The sequence below is a fragment of the Falco cherrug genome, chromosome 8, assembly GCF_023634085.1.
Source record: "Falco cherrug isolate bFalChe1 chromosome 8, bFalChe1.pri, whole genome shotgun sequence".
NCBI lineage: Eukaryota > Metazoa > Chordata > Aves > Falconiformes > Falconidae > Falco > Falco cherrug.
This window is the reverse complement of record NC_073704.1, coordinates 48,505,220-48,527,399: the sequence shown is the minus strand read 5'-3', so window position 1 is coordinate 48,527,399 and position 22,180 is coordinate 48,505,220. Positions and strand designations below refer to the sequence as shown.

The window sequence follows — 22,180 nt, the reverse complement described above, 5'->3', positions numbered from 1 at the left end:
ATGTTGTATGCGCACATACGTATCATTATGCCTGAATCTATTTACTTACACCAACATGCAAATTAATAAAATATGCTAAACCAAGATAAAGTAGAAAACAGTATAAAATAATAGAATAAAATAAAACAAGGTGCGCTAAGCCAAGATAAGGTAAAATAAAATACAATAAAGTTTATACAGTGAATAAGGGTACATAATTAATCTACGGTGTGAACTTTGTTAGATATTAAGTCAAGAACGTCATCCACATGATCTTACATGAAACATCTTACCGCTTCCCCTTTAACAAAGGCTGCTCTTCTTATATACAAAAAGAGATATCTATTTTGTGAAACAATCAAATCACCTTTATTAGGTGTACATAATACAGGTACCAGTTGCATCCTCCAATTCTTTCTAACACCTATGCTCAGTGAGAGCTGGAAAAGCTTTTTAGAGAAATTTCAATCAGCTTTTAAATCTTTTACATGACATTTTAATTCTAGGCAGAAAATACAAATTCAATTCAGCCTGAATGGAAATTTTAGTTATAAAAGCATTGGCACGATGACAAAAGAACGCAGGCTGAAATTATTCTGCTACCGCTTTATTTTTAAATTAAGGATTCTCCACTGAGTTATTTTTCTAAACTTAAAAATGGCACAAGAAACACTGCCTTTACTTTTTTCTGAATCAAGTAATTTTCTCAAGTCTTTGCCCAAAGGCTACACATTTTCAGTACACTGTATTGGGAATGACTGCTGTGGCTCTAAGTCCCAATTACATCCATAATTATCTGTAAGTATTTGAACTCAGAGAAAGAAGAGTGTTTCTGAAAACACTGAATAAATGTTTTACATCATCAGGGTGGTTTTGATGTTTCTCTATGGTACCCAATTTCTAAGGCTGGTATTATTGCCTAGAACCGTTGGGAACAAGTCCAGTTATCATGATACTTAGAGCAATGTCCACTGAAGTCTGTGCAAATCCCCTTGCTGACTTCAGCAGGGAGTGAATCTAGCCCCTGCAATCTATTTATTTAGGTGCAGATTTTCACAGGAGCCACAGCAATCAGAAATATAATTGTATTCAGTTTCAGCTAATCAAAATTTTGTTTTGGAGATTCATTTGAAAATCTCTTCTTCTACGAATTAATATAATTGAATTAATAATTATTACTTTATTAAAAATTAATTTTTAGATAGATACACTTTATTGTTGTTTGTTTGGAGGTTTTTTTAGGTGATACAGAGATGTCTCTTACTAAATATGGCTTTGGTGTTACCCAAGTGCATGCATGCGTGTCACGTACTGTAGTTTATGGATTCTGTGCTACTCCTGCAAAATCAATGGAAACTGGATTGGGTTCTTGATGCATACAGAGGCCTGAAAGCCTTCAGGAGTGTATTTATGGAAAGGATGAAAAAGAATCAACAAGACAGAGTCAGATCATACAAACCTTAAGTTTGATGCATCTGTATTTCAGCAAAATAAAACGGTTTTCCAGGTTCTTGCCCGAACAGTTGTTTCTGCTTAGTACTTTCTGACGGTAAAGCAGTCTTATAAAAATAATCCAATTCAAATAACACAGTCCAACTCTATAATTTGAAAGGAGCAAGCAAATTTTGCCATTTATTCAGGCTGAAGGCATTTCATGATGGAGATTTCCAAGGTAAAAGGTTTCAACACTCAGTCAGCTGAGTGCTGTGGTTTTCTTATAGAACTCCACCAAAAGAAATTCTAAAAAAAGAGATTAAACTTGGATCATAAAGGAAAAGTATCATTCCTCAAAACTGAGGAATACACTACAAGCTTAATGCTATAACCATATGGTTCAAGCCTCTATTTTGATAGACTTCCCTACCGTAAGGAACATACCCTTTTCATACTTGTCAGTGTAACACACCCAGGAACAGAAAAGTCATTCCAAATGGCAGACAGAAGTTGTCTTTTCGGAGCTAGAGAAAGTAACAAAAAATGGACTTGTGCATCCATTGTTAAGGGGCTATGTGACAATATTCAGTCTCTTTGGGACGGTCATTGTGCCACTTCATCAACTGCCGCAATGCGGCACTGCCTGCAGGGCTGCGGATTCCTGCAAGTCCCATGCTGGCCACTGGGACCAAAGGAGGGACAAGCTGGCAAACCCCACGCCTGCTGCAGACCGCTGCTTAAGAAGTAGAAATATAATGACGAATAGCAATGGCACCGGCAGCAGTTTAGCCTGAGCGTCTAGGTGTCAGCACAAAAGGTTTTACAAAAGCCTTTTAGGAGGCAGGCAATTGGCATCGAAGGAGATCGGGCTGCCAGAACCCCTGGTTTCCATTTCCCTCCAATAGCAGAGCTACCAGGTCCTGTGCAGGCAAAATAATGTCCCTTATTCCTCTTGCCAGAGGACCTCCCCTGATTTCAGGAGCCCAGTGTCTCAGCTGCGCCTCAGCTCCCAAGGCCACTGGCATTCCCACTGGGAGAGGGCAGCGGGAAGAGACCTTGCATAGCTCCAGCAACATGACAACGGGCTTGGTGTGGCACGGAACCGCAAAAGCAATTCTCAGCTTTTGACAGCAGAGGAAGGAATAGAAGCAAATCTTTTAAAGAGGGAACTTCACCTTTACTGCCAGAAGTACCTCCCCAAAATGCAAGAGACGCAGACCATACCTGTGGAATGACTTTATATTCTAACAGTACGTGATGCCCCTACCTGCAATTCATACATGCTGAAAATTAAGGCTAATACATAGGCTAATATAAATCCATATTAATGAAACAGAGAATGGGTGATAAACACATTCTGTAATTTAGACTTGCATGTATGAACAGTTGTTAAGGAAAAGTTACGTTTACAGAGGAAAGAAACGTTTTGAAAGGACAAAGACAACACCTAGTTCCTCGACAAGGGCAATTACATGTTTCTTGGTGAAGCTGGAAAGGGACCTGCTTTCCATCAGGATTTTTTTTTAATAATACATTAGACAGCATTTGTGTACATCACACAAGAAAAGGTCAACATGTTTAAAAACACCTACCTTTCCCATTTTTAAATTTCTCCCGAACACCACCTGCCCATGAGAAGCAGCAATACCTGCTTATATTGATGCATGCGTATGCAATACAGCTAAGAAACCATAACAATTGGAATAGCAAATACTCACAGTGTTTCACTTGCGTTCAGTCCACAGAGTGAAAAATTGCAAAATAAAATACACACAGAAAAAAATTCGAAGCACTCACGATCTGTTCAGGAATATTCTACAAGCGCAAGAAGTAGCTAAATAAAAGGAGTCAATCGTTCTCCATACATGGCTGTTTCTCTGTTACATCTGCATGCACACAAAATAAAATGTAACTGCCATTGTGGACGGTCTGTCCTAACTATTTCAGCCTAAGTATTAGCTGAAGTGCCTCACCTGATTTCTAACGCCCTAGCCGTGGATGGGAAGACAGGGTGTCTCGCAGATAAAATGGACCCAACCCTTTTAAGACATCACTGAAATTGCCCAAGGAGCCAGTAAGAAGCTTGGGTGCTTGCGGAGTGGACTACCCCCTCCCCAGAGCCCGCCCAGCCCGCAGCCTCCTCTTGCACCAAAGGGGGCTTCTCAGCGGCCTTCAAGTGTCGTCGCAGAGATGCTGCATTGCGGCAATTTATCGATCACTAGCCAAGTCCAAAGCCGAAAGCCATGAACGAGAGCTGCTTTCCCACCGTCCCTTCTCCCAACAAAGCGCTTTCCGTGACGGATACAACCTCAGATTCTAATGGCAAAACACGCAAAAACAAACCTAAACTACCAACCTGGTGAACAAAAAAACCCCAGATTGTTCAGTGCATGCCCCTACATCCCTTTATCACAGCCATCAACTGGTTTTCCACAATGTTCTCTTCTATTCTACCCTCAATAAACCCCAATCTCAGCCACAGTCTGGCACTTGCAAACCATAGATATCTCACGTCCTCTAGTACTGTGGAAAGGAAGAAGGATTCACACAATTTTTGAAAGTTAATGCCACTACTGTTCATTGTTTGCTTCAATGGCTTCATGTAGCCACCTCATTTGATGCTCTTTCAACTGACCAAGCTGTTTGCTGAGGTATCTCTAACATACTCAACATGGTATATCACAACAGAGGTTTCTGGATGACCTTACAGCCATTTAAAATTTGTTTCTAAGGATCTGCAGATGTCCTAAGCGTGGCCATCCATCACCCATACACACTAAAACAAGGCATTCAGATTATTCATCCCAAAACAGAAACTTAAGAAATGTAATTCTGCTTCAAAAGCATTGGACTAGTTAACATGAAATTGGTTCACTTATGATAATGAAATTAACATAGAAATTGTGGTTGTTTGGCTTCAAATAACTTTAAAATTGTTTCATACTTCTACCCTTAATGCAGCTTTTAAATTTTCTTTTTTCTTAAACATAGAACTGGATACGCTATGCAAAGAAAGCCTAATTTATGCTAATCATATGCCTTTCTTTTTAACTTTTTTAAAAATTGTCTTCCCTGATTTAACCATAACATACATGCTCTTTTCATCATATATACTTACACACATACATACTTACATTACATGCATAACCTTGTGAACAGCAGGTCAGAGGAAGCTTCTACCTATGCATTTTTTTCAGGTGCAGATGTAATTACCTACTTCACTCGCAAGCTATCTACATATTACTATTTTGATTTCTAGGTTATTATAGATACAATATTATTGCCCCAGTTAAAAATATTGGATAATGCTAGTAATAAGTAATGCACAGTACCCTGATCCCAGCAGCTGCAGTTTAAGGCTAAATATCTGACACAAGGCTTGAAGTAGTGGACCAACAATTCTGGTACACAAAGCTCCCATCATAATTTTACTCTCTCTTTCCAGAGAAACCAGGCTTTTCAGTCTTCTCTTGTACAAAACCTGGCTACAACACAGAGTTTTTCTCTGTGTTGTCCTACCAGCACAGCAGAAGGACAAAAGCAGCCTCTGAAAAAGACAGCTTATACCCCTGTAGGTCATAAACAATACCTTTAATTGCACACAGAAAAAAAGAAGGTAACCGTTATGTGTTTTGAAACATCTTTTAAAATCATCCATTTGTTGTGATGACTGACCCCAGAACAAGCAGGAGTTCCCGCACTCGCCACCAGTTTTGGGCCCCAGCTGGTGTCACAGAAGGGCTGAGGAGGTCCTGGTGTTTTTGATATTGATATCACGGAAACCTGTGCCACACAGGCATGCAGCTTCCTCCCCCAGCCAAACAGGCCTTATTAATGCCGAGGGGATTACATCCAGCTACCGTAGTATTGTCATCAGCTCCTCTGGAGAACAGCAAATTGCAAATTATGGCATAAAATGACTATTCATCTACCTTGAACTTGGTACTTCCCCTCAGAACTCTGCCATCACCTCAGCTTTATCTGCAAAGAGTTTTTTTTCCAATCATAACCAGAAGCTGAGAAGAAGACTAAGGTGTTGAGCCGCATGTCTGCATTAAATATACAGTTGAGTGTCCTCTGGATTAAGTCATTCACATTCATTTGACTTTCAACAGTCAAAATGCTTGTTCTACATCTTTTATATTACTGACAAAGAAACTATATTAGTCAAAGGAGAGGCAGGGCAGGTCACAAGATGAGCAGAGCATGCAAATGAAACAATTAATATCATGGGAGAGAAGGTTTGCCAGATATCTGTGTCTCCTGGAGTTTTGACTTTGGAGTCTCTCAGAGCAGTGACTGCAGCACTAACCTACACAAGCCATAAACGTGGGCTTCCTCAAAAGGCATATTGGTCAGTGATTCATGAAACTAATAATTCTAACCTGGCACTGTTCTTATCTTGACAAGTTCTGCAGCCTGCACGGCTCCAGGCTATTCTTAAAGGGAAAAAAAACCCTTCAACCTAATGGGAGCAGGAAAGGAGAAAGAGCACAGCATTCAACTGCTACATATGCTCCAGGAAGGGAAAAATCCATCTTTTCTAAATATGTAATATAATTAGGCATCCGCACCGAGGACTGATAGAAACGTTCATCAATTTGCTGGGACATGCCTGAAATATTGCAGGATTAGCAAAATCATTGATCAATGAATTTATGCAAATATATTCTCCCCATAAAGAGAGAGTTACATTACATCTGTAACAGGCATCAGTGATTTTCAGAGGCCCTCTCTTGCCCGCTCTTATTTTATCTCAGCTGGTCTTTGATATAAAGCCTGTCACCACGGTGCCATCTGGATAGTGTTCCTTTCACTCTGCTGTACTTCAAACCTCACATTTTGTAATGTTACAGAACAGAGGTTATCTCAGATTTCATTTCCATATCTTGAGCAATGACACCAGATCTCCCACCGACATGTATCAGCAACAAAAACCATTTCTTATCAAGCAACCATGAAAGCACCTCATCTTTCCTCCATCAATCCTTTATGCTAATTACGCATCTCATTTCACTAGGGTCCATTGGGGATGCAGTACCTTTCTAAAAGTTCTCCAGAAAAAGGCATTGCTGTAGGTAATTTTATGTCCAACTAATGTATATAACAGAAACCTTGTAATAAAACCAGTCAGGTCTTCAGGAGCATTTCTCTTTCCCTTGAAGACCTACAGCAATACAGGAGGCAGGAAGAATGGGAAGGTTATAAACTACAGGACAGTCTAATAAGTCATGGAGTAAAGAAAAATCGAGATGAACATTTGTCCACTGATACCTCGGTGCTCTGGGTGCACCATTTCTCAATTGCCAACCTGACTTTTGGTCTTCCTCCAGCATAACTTGATCGTCTGTGATGCAAGGCTGACACAGAAAACTGAGGATACTCTTTAGTAAAGCCATACTCCTTGTTTTCCACCTAATTTCATGTAATTAGTAGATACTTCAATTACTCATATACTGCTTACTCTCTTCAGTTTTGTTTCTACAACACGTATTATGTACATGCTGACTGATACAGTAACTAAAGGCTTTAAATTAATTTTATTTTTATATACATTTGAGCTAAAATATAACCTTGAGTTAAAAAAAACCAACAAAAAACCCCCAAAAACCCCAATCATTTTAATGTTACCATACTCAAGTATGACTAAGTAAACCAGCTATGCACAACATTTTAAATAGAAATCTAATTTTCATTATTGTGTTTAGGTATTTTGGTATCAGTTATAGGAACACAATTTACAGAGTTCAAATTTGATCCTGATTGCCTCAACTGATCATAATTTCCAGCAAAATAGAGAAGGAAATCACATTCGTGTGGCATTTTCAGGCTTTCATTAAGAAATGACATCTCATATATTTAGAATTATGTCATGACTTTCGCTCCCTGACTCTCCAGGTTGGGAATGCAAATAAAAATCTTCTATCTAGTTAAGACATGCCCAGAATAGCATTTTGCAAATAAGTAAAACTGACTATATAACTGAGTGTTCAGCATACAGAAGACAACTCTAGGAACAATTAAATCCTGGCTGCAGCACCAAAAAATAATAATAAAAAAAAATCATGTTGAGAAAAGTTGTTAAAAGTTTGCTAGGACAAAAGGTAGTGTATTATAAGCACACTCATCCATGACATCTCTATCAGAAATTGCGCAGATTACTCTTTTTTTTTTTTTTTTTTTTTTTTTTTTTGTGAAACAATCCTTTATAACAGGAATATACTGGATTGAAAAAAGGAAAGCATGAATAACAGTATTCCATTTGTAAAATGCTTGCAATGACTTGATGTCTCAGATAACGTACAAAGAGCTGGGGGGTGCAGACCGCAACTGGTCAAACTGACCATGCCGTGTCCTGCTGAACACAGCTTGGTGCCAAATCCCAGTTCGAGAGAAGCCAGCACGTGGCACTGGCAGCTCTCTGATTCTCTGGGCTTTTGTCTTGGAGCAGGAAGAGTGAGGCACAAACGTATGGACAGAAAAGGTTATATATACAAATGCTGATAGAACAATTTTAATTTCTAAGACTCCTATTGTTTTCATTTTAAGTTTTCGAGGATGAAAGGGTGGTGTGTTTTCATTTATGTTTTACAATTTGAAAAAAACCAACTTTTTTTTTGTTTTGTTTTTTTGAAGATTCAGTCTTAGGGTTCATTTGGAATTGAAGTTGCGACTTAAAATTGCTGTGAATATTTGCATGACGATACCTGCACTTCTTCAGTATTGCTTGTGAGTGAATTACCATGATTTTTCACACTAAAGCACCCAGAGTTGAATGGTGGGTTCCTGCGTGTGTCGTTTGTTGCTACAGGCTCAATGGCAGAGTCAGTGCCCATTCATTTCAAAAAGCAGGTGAAACTCAGCAAATAGGATTTTCAGGCTCAGAATTACTATGTGAAACACCTGCCACAATGAACAAGACTAACAACAAACAAAACCCAAACTCATTCCGTCTTAGCACTGTACAGTAAGAACTCGTTTGCCTTCTTTAATAGAATACTATCCACAGACCTCCTAAATGTAGCTCTCGGTAGGATAAAATCATTTGGGTTTGGGAATATTTTTTAACAGAAAATCTGCAATGAACAAAATGTGTTCAAGCTCCATTCCCTCTGGCTATCATTACAAAGCAGGATGAAACCCAGCTTTTACAATATAGAACAAGGAAAACACTACACCTAAGTTGCCAACGGTGCCTCGTGATTCTTTCCATCCTGTCCACATGGCACAACTGCCATGTCACTGCACAGTTTGAGCCACCCCAGTGAGGCAAAACAATAATAAATAAATTAATAGGGGGTTTTGCTAAATTAAATTCTGTATCTTACTGAGAAATGGATCCTAAAGACACAAGTATTGTACAGCACTTCCAGTCTAATGACAACCGCACGCTCATTCACACAGTATTACCAGTTCATCCAGTTTGACTGAGCTTGTTGAAATTAATTCCTTTTATTCGTGTATCCTAAGAGACTGAAGGTGAAATTCTGAGCTCTGAAAGAGTTTTTCTCCTATACTGCATAGTTTTGGACATTTGGAAATAAAGGTATGGACTCATTTCTAAGCTACAAAGAATATGAGCATCGTATTGCCACAAATCATAAAGAATCCTGGATTATTATTTTGGAGACTTCTTTGGTGTTGTTTTTTTTTTTTTCTTTTGTTTTGTGAAGTTTTTTTTTTTTAATAATCTTTCAGTGTGCTTACAGCTACACTAACATATTCTCAATAATACTGTTATCGCCAGTTATGGCCACAGGACATAACTAAAAATTAAGCAGAGCAGAAAACCTTCTCCTACTAAAAATGACACTTAATGAAAGTTTCACACCAATTTCCTTCAACTTTTCTGTGCGTTTCTGTTCCAACAGGTCATAAGTAACTTAGTAACCTTTGTCACCACTTTACAAATACATGTCCCTTTTACATTTTGTTTCAGTGGCTGCACATACGTTTTTGTGTCTTGGAATGCAAGAACAAACCAACTGAAATATACTTTATCATGTTACAAAAAGGGGGAAAGGAAGTATGCCAACAAGAAAAATCCCTATTTTAACAACAGGTTAGAACCAAAACCTTTATGGGAAGCCATACAGAAAATCTGACACAAAAATGAACTAAACCGGCCCCAGTGCAAAACTACCAGGAAAGGATGTGTAAGCAAGCACGTCAGTTCTGCATGCCATTTCTCAGACATTATTTTCACCTTGCTGCAGGGGCAAAGACAATCAACAAAAGGCACATCAAAGCAGTTCATACTCAACAATTTTGCAGCTTTTTAACCCAAAACTCAGTCATCAGTAGCACTTGACACCTGCATTATGGTCTACACAGGTCAGATCATAGGACCAGGAACACTTTTGGGGACATTCAAAAGATGGAAGCTCGTAAACAAAGTGATCAAAAGACAGCGTTTGTGTTGGGAGCCAAAGCTAGTGCCTTGGTCTGATCCAAGCTTCAGCTGAAGTCAGCACCTCATTGCACCAAGTCAAGTACTGAAATCAGTCACAAACTTCAGTCTTGTTTTCACCTCTGTCTCTGTGCTATTTGTTAGTACAGGAATGTATTCCTAACTCAGAAAAAGAAAAGTAGTAAATGAAAACAGCTTATTAAGGAGGAGAAATAAGTAAGGTGGACCAGGGAGTGCTCTTCATTTTGAAGGATAACCGCACAACTTCTTTCTCTTCCTACATCTACCAAAGCCCCAAGCTCCTTGCACTCATGGTTTTTTGAATTCCAGGTGAATGAAGTGCAATCCAGAAATCAAAGTGCTTTTAAAGAAAATGCTCTTTTTTATCTTTTTTCTTTTTTCTTTTGTTTTTGAGTAATGCTAAGCATTTTGTCTCTGCTCAGAGTTATCTACAGAATTTAGAATTCTGTAGACAGGCGGGTGCGCAAAGATGCAGAAATGTAAATGTTTCATACCAGAAAGTTCGCAAGATTTCAGTAAGATAAAGAAGAAATACATTTTTGATACCCTTGCAAACTGTTCACACTGATCATTAGATTAATTTTTGCCAGAATAATTAAATATTTTCTACATATTGCATTGCAGGTTAAAATATATCTGCATAAAATACATAGTGGGTTTGAAACTATGAGATTTGATTTCACTTAATATTCTTTGATGTTTCAAATCACTCTATTTTTTAACATTTAAGACTGTTTTACAGCTGAAGATATGATATTCTCTGGGGCGTTAAGCAAATTTATTTTGATAGAGCAAGTAAATGCTCAAACTTTCTTTTAAGAAAAACTTAGAAAAAATTCCGATTAGGCTGGAAGTATATATAACACATTGTGTGACTGCAAGAAAAATACCTTTAGAAATAGATACTATCAATGTATTTTCTTATCTTTTAGACTTAAGATTGATTTTTCTTGCAGCAGTATTTCTGTGTTGAAAATTAAAAATGCATTAAAGAACTGATTAGGGTGCATTTTATATATGCCCCTCTTCTCCTACCATCTTCTCTATAACTGGCATAGAATTAACCAATTAAAAGCAAAGAGGTAAATAAAGTAAATTCAACTTTTACTACAACCTGGGGAGAAGGAATACATTCCCACAAACTTTTTCAAAGCCTGCAGAACTCAGTATATTACAAAAAAGGCTCCGTTTACTGTCCAGCCTATTTTAGGGAAAGTTATAGCACAGACTACTGCCAGTGGAGGACTGATTCACTCTCTGTGGATATGGAAAATCAGTCCATCCAAAAAAAGAAAAAAAAGTCACTTTTATAGGAGTTAATGATTTTTTTCTTTCCTTCCTTTCTTTCACCACACAGTAGACTTTCCAATCTGAAACAGAAGTAAAACTTTGTAGTGGCAACACATTAATTTTTCTGAAAAGTGCTATTAATATAGGATTCAAGCAATACTCTTGATAACGTAAATTCCTAGGTAAGAAACCCTGCAGATACTTACTGTTAGCTCAATATGAACAACACACACCATCTGATTAATATCAACATCCCAGCCTGGGAGAGAGAGGGGCCAAAGGTAGCGCAGCAGGCTGTGACAGGCAAACACGCAGCGCCACCCCCCCAGGTCCCTCAGAAACCTGAAGTCGCTTCTGCTGAAACCGATGGCAAAGCTCCTTTGAGCATCAGCGTATAGTGGGTAGATCCCCTGGGGAAGAATTCCCTGTATTATCACATGTGTACTCAAAACCACCGTGGCGCGCGGCACAGCGCTGTTCGCAAAGCCCACTGCTTCGCCGGCTCTCAGAAGCCAAAAGCCATGTCTTGCTTCTGCTGCATTTCAGGTGCCCGGACTGTGTGAGGCAGGTACTTGCTTTAACCATCTACCATTTGCTGTTTCCTACCCAGAAATTTAAGGGCAGGCTTTCCAGCACTCTGAGCAGGCCTTCCCTGCTGGATTTAAGCGTATACTATTTCTGTGCTGGACCAGCATTAACTCCAGGTCAGATGTTGCCGGCTGGTGCCCCCCCCCCCCCCAGCTCCCTCTCCATTTTGGTTCAGGACCGTGTGCTTTCAGATGTATTAACACACTCTGCTTTGCAATATTAACTTTCAAGTAACAGGGAAAGCTTTGTATCAATACATATGGTCAAAACCTATGCCAGAGAGGGTGTCTAAGTGACCAAGTAACTATTAGCAATAAGAAAATTATCTGCTCAGATGCGGAGTTCTGGGTAATATTGGATTTTACATTACAATGATGGTGCTCTAAATCTAATGTGCTTTTTCTCTGTTAGAGTCCGTTTTCACTGTCAAACCCTTTTTTCCTCTTTTTCTGGTTTGCGCTGCAGCTTTAACAGCCGATGTGTAAAGTTTGTGGTACATGAAGAGCACAACGTGGTGTTATTTCAGCCCTCCGAGAAGGATCCTCCCCAAAAGCCAATGACTGCACTGAACAAGCCTGCCAAACGCCCGTCTCTCCTCCCTCTTACATACCAAACACCTTTTAAACAGCTTTTTGTCTAGGGCGATGGTCAGATATCTTGTAATATTGCTCCCCACAAACCTGTTACCCATCCACGACTCAACGTTATGCAGACCTGGCCAGCTTTCTGGCTGCAGAGCACACATCGGATGCACTTTGCATGCTGCTGAACCCCATCTGTTCCGCGCAGCAGCGAGCACGGCAATATCCCCGCTCCTCAGGAGCGGCAGCAGAGAAGTCGTCTATTGTGGTTTAATTAGCAGTAACCCCAGCCTGGGGGAAGTGCGAAATTTCACTTTGCTCCCTACACCACGGGTCTGAGGTGGGAAGGGAGGGTGCCAAGCCCCTGGCTTCACCCAGCACTGCAGCACAGGGAGAGCCGCCCCCCGCCGCCCCAGCACAGCACCAAGTCAACTCACAGGATCTCCAGGTCGCGCAGGGCTCGGAAGGCTCCATCTTCAATGCAGCTGATCTGGTTGTTGTCCAGTTGCCTGCAGAAAGGAAGGGAGAGGATGAAGGCTGGCCGGTACGGGCAGAGCTGCCTCGGAGCGCCAGGTTGGGGGCTTCCCTGTCCCCGAGGTGTCCCTCCACCCCCTCGCAGCGCCTGCTCGCCACCCGGCGCAGGGCTGCTGGCTGCCACGCTGCTCCGGCTCCGCTCGCTGCTGTCTGACAGCGCTGCACGCTACCGCACACTGAAGCCTGTCAGGTCTCAGTAAATATTAATTGCGTCTTTTTTTTTTTTTTTTTTTTTTTTTTTTTAAAGGCAGAAGGGAGTAATTTCATTACATTAGGGCATCCAATCCATTATGAGCTTTTACCGTCATGTCACTGAAACAATTTCATTAAGCTAAAGGCCTGTAAATCATTGGAGGTCACTGTGCTGCCCTCCGTGACCTCCCAGAATGCCTCTTTTTCTTTTACTGGAAGTTGGAGTCCTCTGTCCTGACAGTACTAAATCTCCAGGCTTTATCTGCCCAAGAGCTGTGAGAGTGCATAGGGAATACACCAATTCCAAATTAGACTCCACTAATCTAATTTTATAGTCTTTTTATTATTCTAAGCACCAAATGTCTGTGGTGGTTCGATGCCTCTCTGCATTGTTACTGGCCCCATCTGGTAGCCCATTCTATTGAAAGATTTCTGACTAAATACAGATTCTGCCTAACTGCATCAGGGAGGGCAAACCAGTGACAGAAAGCATTATGCACACATACACTTAAAACACTATTTTGTTTCAAAACGTGTAATTTAATATTTGGATGGTGGAGTTCTCTCATTTGTCTCCCTGCATACGCACAATTTAAACATATTTTACAATATATGTGGATACACCACTACAGCTACACTGTTTCTTTTGCTTAGAAAATTAAAGTTGTAAGTTGTAATTTAAAATTCAGTGATTATATTTTCTGACATCTGATCCCTTAGATTTTACACATAGGGAAATAAAACTATGTGCCTACCCATGGATAAGTAAAATACCTGCATTTCACAAAAAAAGAGATGCAGGCTCCTGACTCTACATTATACTGTCCTTTGCACAGCATAAACTTTAGATTTGGTGAGGCAAGGACTATTTGACCAGTGTGTGTAAAGTATCACGAACAAAGATACCAAGGTTGCATTGTAGTTTCTGGTTGGTATTAAAAAACAATACATAAGCAGAGATAGCAAACATATTACACCCATGTACTTGTACAGTTTTACCAACTTTCCAATTATTTGCTGTACCTCATTCTTGGTCTGAATAGACATTAGTCACAGATTTCTTGTTATACAATAATAAAGTACAGACAAAGCAAATATAATCTTTATGCACCCTCTTTAAAAATTGAGTTAAATCTACTAATTTTGAACATACTGAAAATATATCTATTTGACAACTATGGGAAACCTACCCTTTGCAATGTAGTCCAGTCTCCATGAACATAACTTTTTTTTTTTTTTTTCCTATCATTTAAAGTACATGAAAACCCAGATACACTATAAGGACTACTAAGAAGCTTAGCAAGTATAAAGCCCGGCAATGTTTTCTCATAGCTCTCATGACTTTGGAGAACATGCTGAATTTGTCAAAACTTCAGTGATGTCTCCTATACTGACAGATACAGGGATGCAAATTATCCAAAATGGATTTTTCTCTACCATAAGAGTTTAGGTACAGTAGATACACCTACATATATAACTATATTCATGTGTATTTATTTATGTTCTCTCTATTTCTCCCATCACCTAGCAAAGATGCTAAAAACTGTATTTTTGACTGCTGGGAGGACCAGTGGGTGCTGGGTAGCTTCTCCTGAGATCCCTGTTTAATTGTGTGGGTTGTTAAAAACTTGTTGCTGCAACAGAAAGAATGCTGCATTTCAGGAGGAATAAACTTTTTGAGTTAAATATAACACTGGTTGCACAACTACGTACTTTACACTTGGCTTTATTAAACATAAAGTTGGCATGTGCTAGCATGATGAAGAGAAAGCAGATGCAACTTGAGAATCGCCTCTCTTCTATGGGAAGTACTATATTCCCTATTTTTATTTTAGTTATACTATAATATCGATTTTTCTGCCAAATACACTAAAATAACCAAATAAACCCAGCGTGCCAGTCACAAAGCCTTCTGATTAAAGGGCTTCATAGGCAATGTATTGGCTTTTTTAAAAAACGCTACTCTTATAGATTGATTTTTGTTGAAAAAGCATCACGACAATCTTAATCATATTTCCATAGGTCCAGTCATGCTAGCGCTAACAACCTGCTTTAGCCTGTGTGATTAATCCACAGGCTCACAGCAAGGGAAACCTCTGGACGCCCAGAAGGCATGCACTTAGAAGGACAGTCCGTAAATAAGGAGAATATTCTTTAAAGCTACACCCCGATTCTGTGTGCCCCATAAACTAAACCTGTACGGCCTCTGGGAGCCATCCACATGTTTAACGCTTCTCTGTAACAGAGCTCATGTCTCCCACGCCGAAGCACTCACATCTGTGTTTAACCCTAAGCATGAGAATTTCTTCTCAAAAGGAATATAACTGTTAGTTGTCCTAAAATTAGGCGTGAGTGTTTTTAAGACCCTTCACCTCCCCATTTATTTCTCTGTGTGTAAAGACAGAAAATCTGTTTCATTACATCCGTACAGCACTGCGGCGAGCGGCTAAGCAAAGATGTGAGATCTGCGCTCGAAGTCTAAACAACATCTTCCTGCCAAGTGAACGTGTTAGTTTGAAGTCTTGAGAAAACTTCATGTAAAGCCTTACAGAGAGGCAAAGACAGGTGTTCAACACATATTTCTATACCTGTGAAGACAAAATAAAATTCCTGGGATGTGGGCTAGCAGCCACATCACATACTCAAGGTGGATGAGCTGTGCATGCAACTCTTTAACACGCAGAACAGAGAGGCCTAACATTTGTCGGGAAGAACATCTTACTTGCATAAAACTAATCATATGAAAAGAAAGTCAAAATTCAAATTTAAAAAGAAAGAGGAAAAAAAAAAAACATTACTATTTCAGCAGAGGTGACACATAAATTTCCTTGAGGAGCATGTGACGCTGCTCTCATTGCTTCACCCCTGCCCTCTGGATGAGGCATGCACGCACACCCCGGGCACCGCCGCCAGAGACAGGGATCAGCTGCGCCGGGCTTACTGGTAAATTTAAACAATGGTCTCAGCCAGCAAAAGCATTTATTCAGATCCAAATGCCATCTCTATTCTTCAGCATTCATACCCTTTCTAGAAGATATTTTTCTCCTCAATATTACGAAAAGGATGTTATGCATGTAATGGCCTAACATAACGGTGGGGAAAGGTCAGACAACACAAACTCTGATTTAAGACACAATTTTAAAATGGGCAAAGTCACTTTTAATATCCCTGCTGACTCCTGCCTTTTGAAGGAATACAGCACTAAGCTCAGACTTTTTCTATAACTACCACATGATTTAACTGCCTTGGAAGAAAATAAGGGTTCTCAGGCAGCAAAAGTGAGCCTCTGCATCTGAGAGGGGCTGCAGGATGAATGAAGCCACAATAACTGAACTGTGTGAACACAATACATATGGCACATTGTAAGAGCTACAAGCCAAGGAATGAACAGACATCACCAAACTTTGAACTTCCACATTTTTGTTGTTAGATAAAAGTTAGACCCCTAACTTTTATCTGTGTTAAGGAGTTTGGGTTAAATGCCACCTCTCTCATGCATGAGACACAAAGCACTGGACTTGGGCTGGGTGACATTGTCAGCAGGGCTCTCACCGTTATGTCAGTGAGCTGAGATCCCAGCCTGGGAAACCCAGCAGCTCGCCCGTGATTGAATTACCTCCTCTGACCTCACCTAAGAGGCTCCAGGGATCTGAGATCTCCACAGCAGGCAACTGGCAACCAGACAATACAAACAGGTACAAAGAGCAATACCAGAAGGTCTCAGAGTACAGAGCAAAATACTCGAGCAAGGAAAATGTTGTATGGGTGTATGGGATTTAGGTCAAGCGTGACACAGAAGAATGCTTATAAACGATGCAAGAATTTATAAAACTATTCGGAGAAAAAGGCATCTTTCATATGGTAGAGCTATGATACATAATGCTTTATGTATTATTATAATCTGACTCTAACCATGACTCAATAGATCGTCTCAGTTTTTACTAAAAGGCAGGAAAATTATATGACTAAATTACATTTGATTGATCATTGTCTATCTTTAAAATTGGTGTTCTAAAAAAAAACAACCTGAGACATAAATCACTTCTCTATGAAAAGAGAAGTAACACTGCATCTTAATAGATTTATATCACTGGACAGGCTATGGCTTGGCTAAGACACCACTTTTAACTGTTTAAAACACAGTTCCCCTGGTAGTATATAACTCTCGTTTATCCACTTAGATTTATACATTATCTATCATACATGAGAGTTAAATTTCAAATAACATTTGAAAGGAATAGGATTTTACAACATTGATATTCTTTTGCCATTTGAAATGATCTTTTAAACACTAAGGTTTTGAGGTTTTGCTCACAAAAATAGGGAATATTTAGTTTTCAAATACATTTGAGAGATAAAAAATTCCAGCAACAGAGCTGATAAAATTTTTATCATGCTACTAGATTTAAGATTCTTTTCTTAAAAAAAAAATATACCTCAAACTGTTCTAAAATATTAAATAATTGAATTCTTCCAGGGTGAAATTTTCCAAAACCAAAATAATCTAACCCTTTACTAACAGTAGAAGTTAAGTCATGTTTAAAACCCTATGTTTACAGTACTAACAATGTTTCTTCATAGTACACCAAGCAACCTCATGCTGTACATAAAAGCTTTCAATATTTTTTCTGCAATTACCCATACTCACATTCATGAAGAAGAGGTCCTTCAAGAATCAACTTTTCACAATAATGAGCTGTATAATCAGCATTTTGTACTTTATTTGTTTCAGTGAGGGATTTTATTTTTTTTTTCCATTTACAAACCCTACTGAGGCCACTGTAGAACTCAAGTGTTAATCTGGGTTTTAATTAGACTGCGTCAGTAGTTTAATTACTATAACCTCATTCTATATTTTGGCCAGGAACTAGTTAAATATTTGAATAAAAGCCTGTATTAACAAGTGCTGTAATAAATACTTCTCAGATTTCTGTTTCTCATATTTTACTTGTTTAGCATAAGAAGTGTTAGAATAGTTACATATTTAAGGAAGTTCTACTGTTACAGATACAAAATTACTCTCCTCTTAAAGATATCTACTGTTATAGACCCGAGATTAAGCAAAAGCCTTTTCCTTGTTAAGAAAAGACTTGCATTTAACCAGAAGTATCCGTATTAAAGGTGTTATATTATTAAAGTATTTAAAGGAATTTTCAATAACTGTTTCATGGGAAGGTAAATTTGCTGTAGCTTAGAATTGTTGTTAGAAAAAAAATGAATCTTGTTAATTACATCTCTAAAAGAACCTGTTTGGACAATATTTTTCCCAAACTCTTTCCATTTTTTTTTCTTAATACAAACTGCTGGGTCTATGCCACCACTTTCTGGTACTGTTTACACCCTGGCACTGAAGCTTTTCAATAACCTGTAAGAATTAGAGACACACTCTATAACATTTATTGTCCAGCCTCCGATCCAGTCCTCATAACTTTGAGAAAGTTAACATTTCAAAGGACAGTGACATCCATACACCTATGTAAAATTTCTCACATACCAAACTGAAGACCTTATCCTTAAATTGAATGGATAGGCACCATAAATGGTGTAAGATGGTCCTTTGAAGTTACACTAAATTCAATTATATTGAAATAATAAAAAGTTTTTTCAAAGATGCGTTTAATGCATTTTTCATGTTTAATTTTTACTCTTTATTGCTGGTTTACTAAAATTTTTCCATAAAATCTTGTTTGTATTAGAAAATTTAAAGAATTGGTCCATTACATTCACCATTAAAATAATTCTCAAGTGGAGTAAATCGGTGGTGCAAAACACAAATGACAGAGCTGCTGTGATCAAGCCGAGATCTCCCTCCGGGATTTTTACAGGTGTTCCAATTTTCCTTTTTCTTTTTCTTCCAAAAGAAATGGTATTGCCAACAGCTACGGTTGAACATCTGCATGAAATAATTGTGCACAGTCATATTCTCTGCCTTCAGTTTTCATACCCGACCTATGTTGCCAGTTTGTCAAATAAGGAGGGAGCAATGTCTGATTTGGAGGGGAAGAGTTGCTTATAAATAATTACTCCGCAAACTATTCAAAAGTATTCAGTATTTACTCTTAAGTTCTTTTATTACATTAACTCACAATTCAAAATCTTGCTGTCAAAAAACAGACATCACATTAGCATAATGCAAAACTTAAGTGGCAAATGAACATGTAGACTGCTCCTGTCTCTTCCCACAAGGATAAATACACACAAATCCAAGATTTCCTTTCAATGTCGGGGGGTTTAGAACAATTTTTTTTCTTTTTTTCTTTTTTTTTTCTTTTTTTTTAACTCTGGTTGCTGGTGTAACAAATAGTGCATACCAAGCACAGAAATGGCTGTCTCCATAGCAATTGGGGCAGGTTTTGCGGTTTCCCTAGTTACTCCTGACTGATAACCATCTGTTGTTCTCCTCTGCCATAGCCCCAAAGGGGAAAAGGGGAAGAAATAAGGAAGATAAAGTAGGTGTTAGAGAATATGAAAGTTATTTACTACAGTGGTTTTTACATTTTCAGCAGGGTTGCACTTAGTTAAAAATCTTTGGTTTATTTGTTGTTATTTTCAGTCGACAAGTATCAAATACCATATGTAAAGAAAAGTTCTAATTCCAAAATGTTACTAAACATTCACCTTATTAATAGGAGCTCATGCTAGGGAATCATATTAATAATATTAATAGCAAATCATATCATTAGGGACGTTACTAGGAAACTGTGGAAAATCTGAAACTAAGGCACTTATATATATGCAGATATTTAATCTAGTTAATCCGTAGAAATTTGTAATGCACACAGAGCACAGGGCAGAGAAGGTGCAGGTCAGCATCCACCTAGCTGCTGCAGGTAGAATCGGATCGCTAAGTAACTGCTGCTTTCCACCTTTGATCTTCAAGGATGGCTGGAAGTTACCTCTGTCCACACATCTGCGGCCACCATTTCCATCAAATCTTAACCCCTGTCCTACCCTTCAGCGTGCCTGTGGGGTGCTCTAGGGGAGACACTGGTACAGCTGGTCCGCAGGGACCAGGCTCCCTGTGCCCGCATCCCTCCTTGAGGACCGCAGCACTGCTGAACCCATGCCATGGGCAGCCCCCTGTGGTCCTGCTGCCTGAGACGCATGTCAAGATGTGTGCCATAAGCTCATGTACCATCACGGTATGTCATACCATGGTGTACCATACTGACATGGAACTAATAGCACATAAATCATGCTCATTTTGGAGGAAAACCAAACAAGCCCCCAGAGGCTTGCTGTTACAGCAGACCCATACAGCAGCATGCAACTGGGGTTTGTTTTTTTTTTTTTCCCCCTGAAAATGATTATGTCCGTATGGTCCATGTAGCAACAAATTCATTACAGAGCCAAAACTTAGCAAATAAAGACACAGAATGCTTCATCCCTTAATATTAAAATTTCTATCAGGGTCCGTTGTCAAAGACAGATGACACCTTTGTTTGGAGCGCCCAGCATTTCCAAACCATGGCTTCAGCAGGACAGGGGACTGCAAGAAACTATAGAGTGACAGCATAAGGCAGGGTTATTGCTCTGCTGGTTCTTACCCACAGTGCAGGACAGGAGACGTTCTGGACACCAATAACTACTGCTGCCCCGAGGCCACCACCAAAGGGCTGCCCTGGAGCTGGCCCTGCGCTGCCAGCAGGAGCTCAGCCAGCGCGTGGCTTGGCGAGGGAAGGGGCTACAGATGCTCGTGTGTGCTGCCAGGGTGAAGGGTGGGATGTAGCAAAGCAAGGTGGTTATTTAACAGGGCTGCTGAGGGGAAATCATATTAATTCTGGTGTCTCTTTGTTTACACATTTTTATTATTAATAATTTACTAAATTCAGCTTTGAGAGGAAAACTAGGGCTCTCATGCCTTTAAGAGGCTTAGACTTTTTCAGCAAACATGAAAATTACATGAAGAGATAGAGGCTGTAGCAGAGAGCAAATGTAATAGACCTCGGCAACTAAGCGAAGGTAAATGCGCCCAAGGGCCAGACACCAGAAGCACCTCTTTTACAGAGTTAGGAAGATGACAGAGCAAAAAGGAATCTTGACATTCAATCTCCAGACATCTGTCCCCTTTGAAATCACATATTACATTAGATTAATTCTATCACCCGCAGTTATACAATGATTTGAGAGATGTTTTCTAGCTCTTAAAACAAAAATTAGGAGGAAATAATCCCAAAAGAGTAAATGCTGTGAGTATAGTCACAGCAGAGTGTCAACCTTGTTACAGGGCTGGTAATTTTGGGCAAAAAAATAGAGTTCTTTTGTTTTAGTGACTTTTTTATTAATTACAAAATTAATATTAATACCTAGTGGATGCATACCCAAGCAATTAATGTCTTGCACTCATGAACTGTAGTATCTTAGGATAACACACCAATAATTTTTTTGAGTCAGGTTTATCCTGCTGTTTTAAAAAACTAAAAATGGCCAGTTAAAGCTGGAGAGAGAAGTAAAGTTTAGAATATCTCAGTCCCCCATTTTGGTTTGGGGGAATTTTTTTTTTTTTTAGTTTGGTTGTATCCATTTCCTCAACATCCAAGAAATGCCAAAATAATAACTAAAACCCACAGTCACTGGAGTATAGTCAAGGAACACTACATATTTCAAGACGATGCATTCATTTTAAAACACTTTGATATGGGTTTCCAGTACTGATCCTGCTTAGCACAGGCTCAGAAACTTTTATACAGTATTCCAAAGAGCAGGCTATTTCATCTTCAATACAGCTGTGGGCTCCACTTTTAGGATACATGCCACTCCAAATGATAAAAGGTGTGGGGGGGTGCTGCTTTCATTTTTTTTTTGTTTGTTTTTACCTCTTTTCTCTTATACTGATCAGGCAACAGCAACTCACCTTTGAGACATGAAATTTAAATTATTATAGTAATTTCCACTCTAAACTGGCCACTGAAGAATAACCAATGAAGAATAAGTGTTTTCAATTCCTTTAAGATGAGAAGCCACTTAGCTTAGCTACAGGTCTGCCTTGTGAGTGAACAAGAGTGTTAGCCTACATCTCTGGGCATTGTCAAAGCCAGGGATTTTGTTTATAACGCACAAATGGTCCTAAATGGCTGAGGTCCACAGGCAGCTGCAAATTCTGACTCCTCCCTCTGACTACACGTTTCTCTGCTTTGCAGGTATGTGACTT

General features: G+C 39.2%; 1 protein-coding gene across 1 annotated transcript in view; it reads right to left on the bottom strand.

The window, feature by feature from the left end:
- Nucleotides 1-22,180, bottom strand: part of SLIT3 (slit guidance ligand 3) — a 531,568-nt gene that overhangs the window by 219,493 nt on the left and 289,895 nt on the right. Inside the window, exon 7 of the mRNA XM_027810336.2 lies at nucleotides 12,741-12,812. Within this exon, the coding sequence (XP_027666137.1) occupies nucleotides 12,741-12,812 (72 nt within the window). The remainder of the gene's footprint in view (nucleotides 1-12,740; nucleotides 12,813-22,180) is intronic.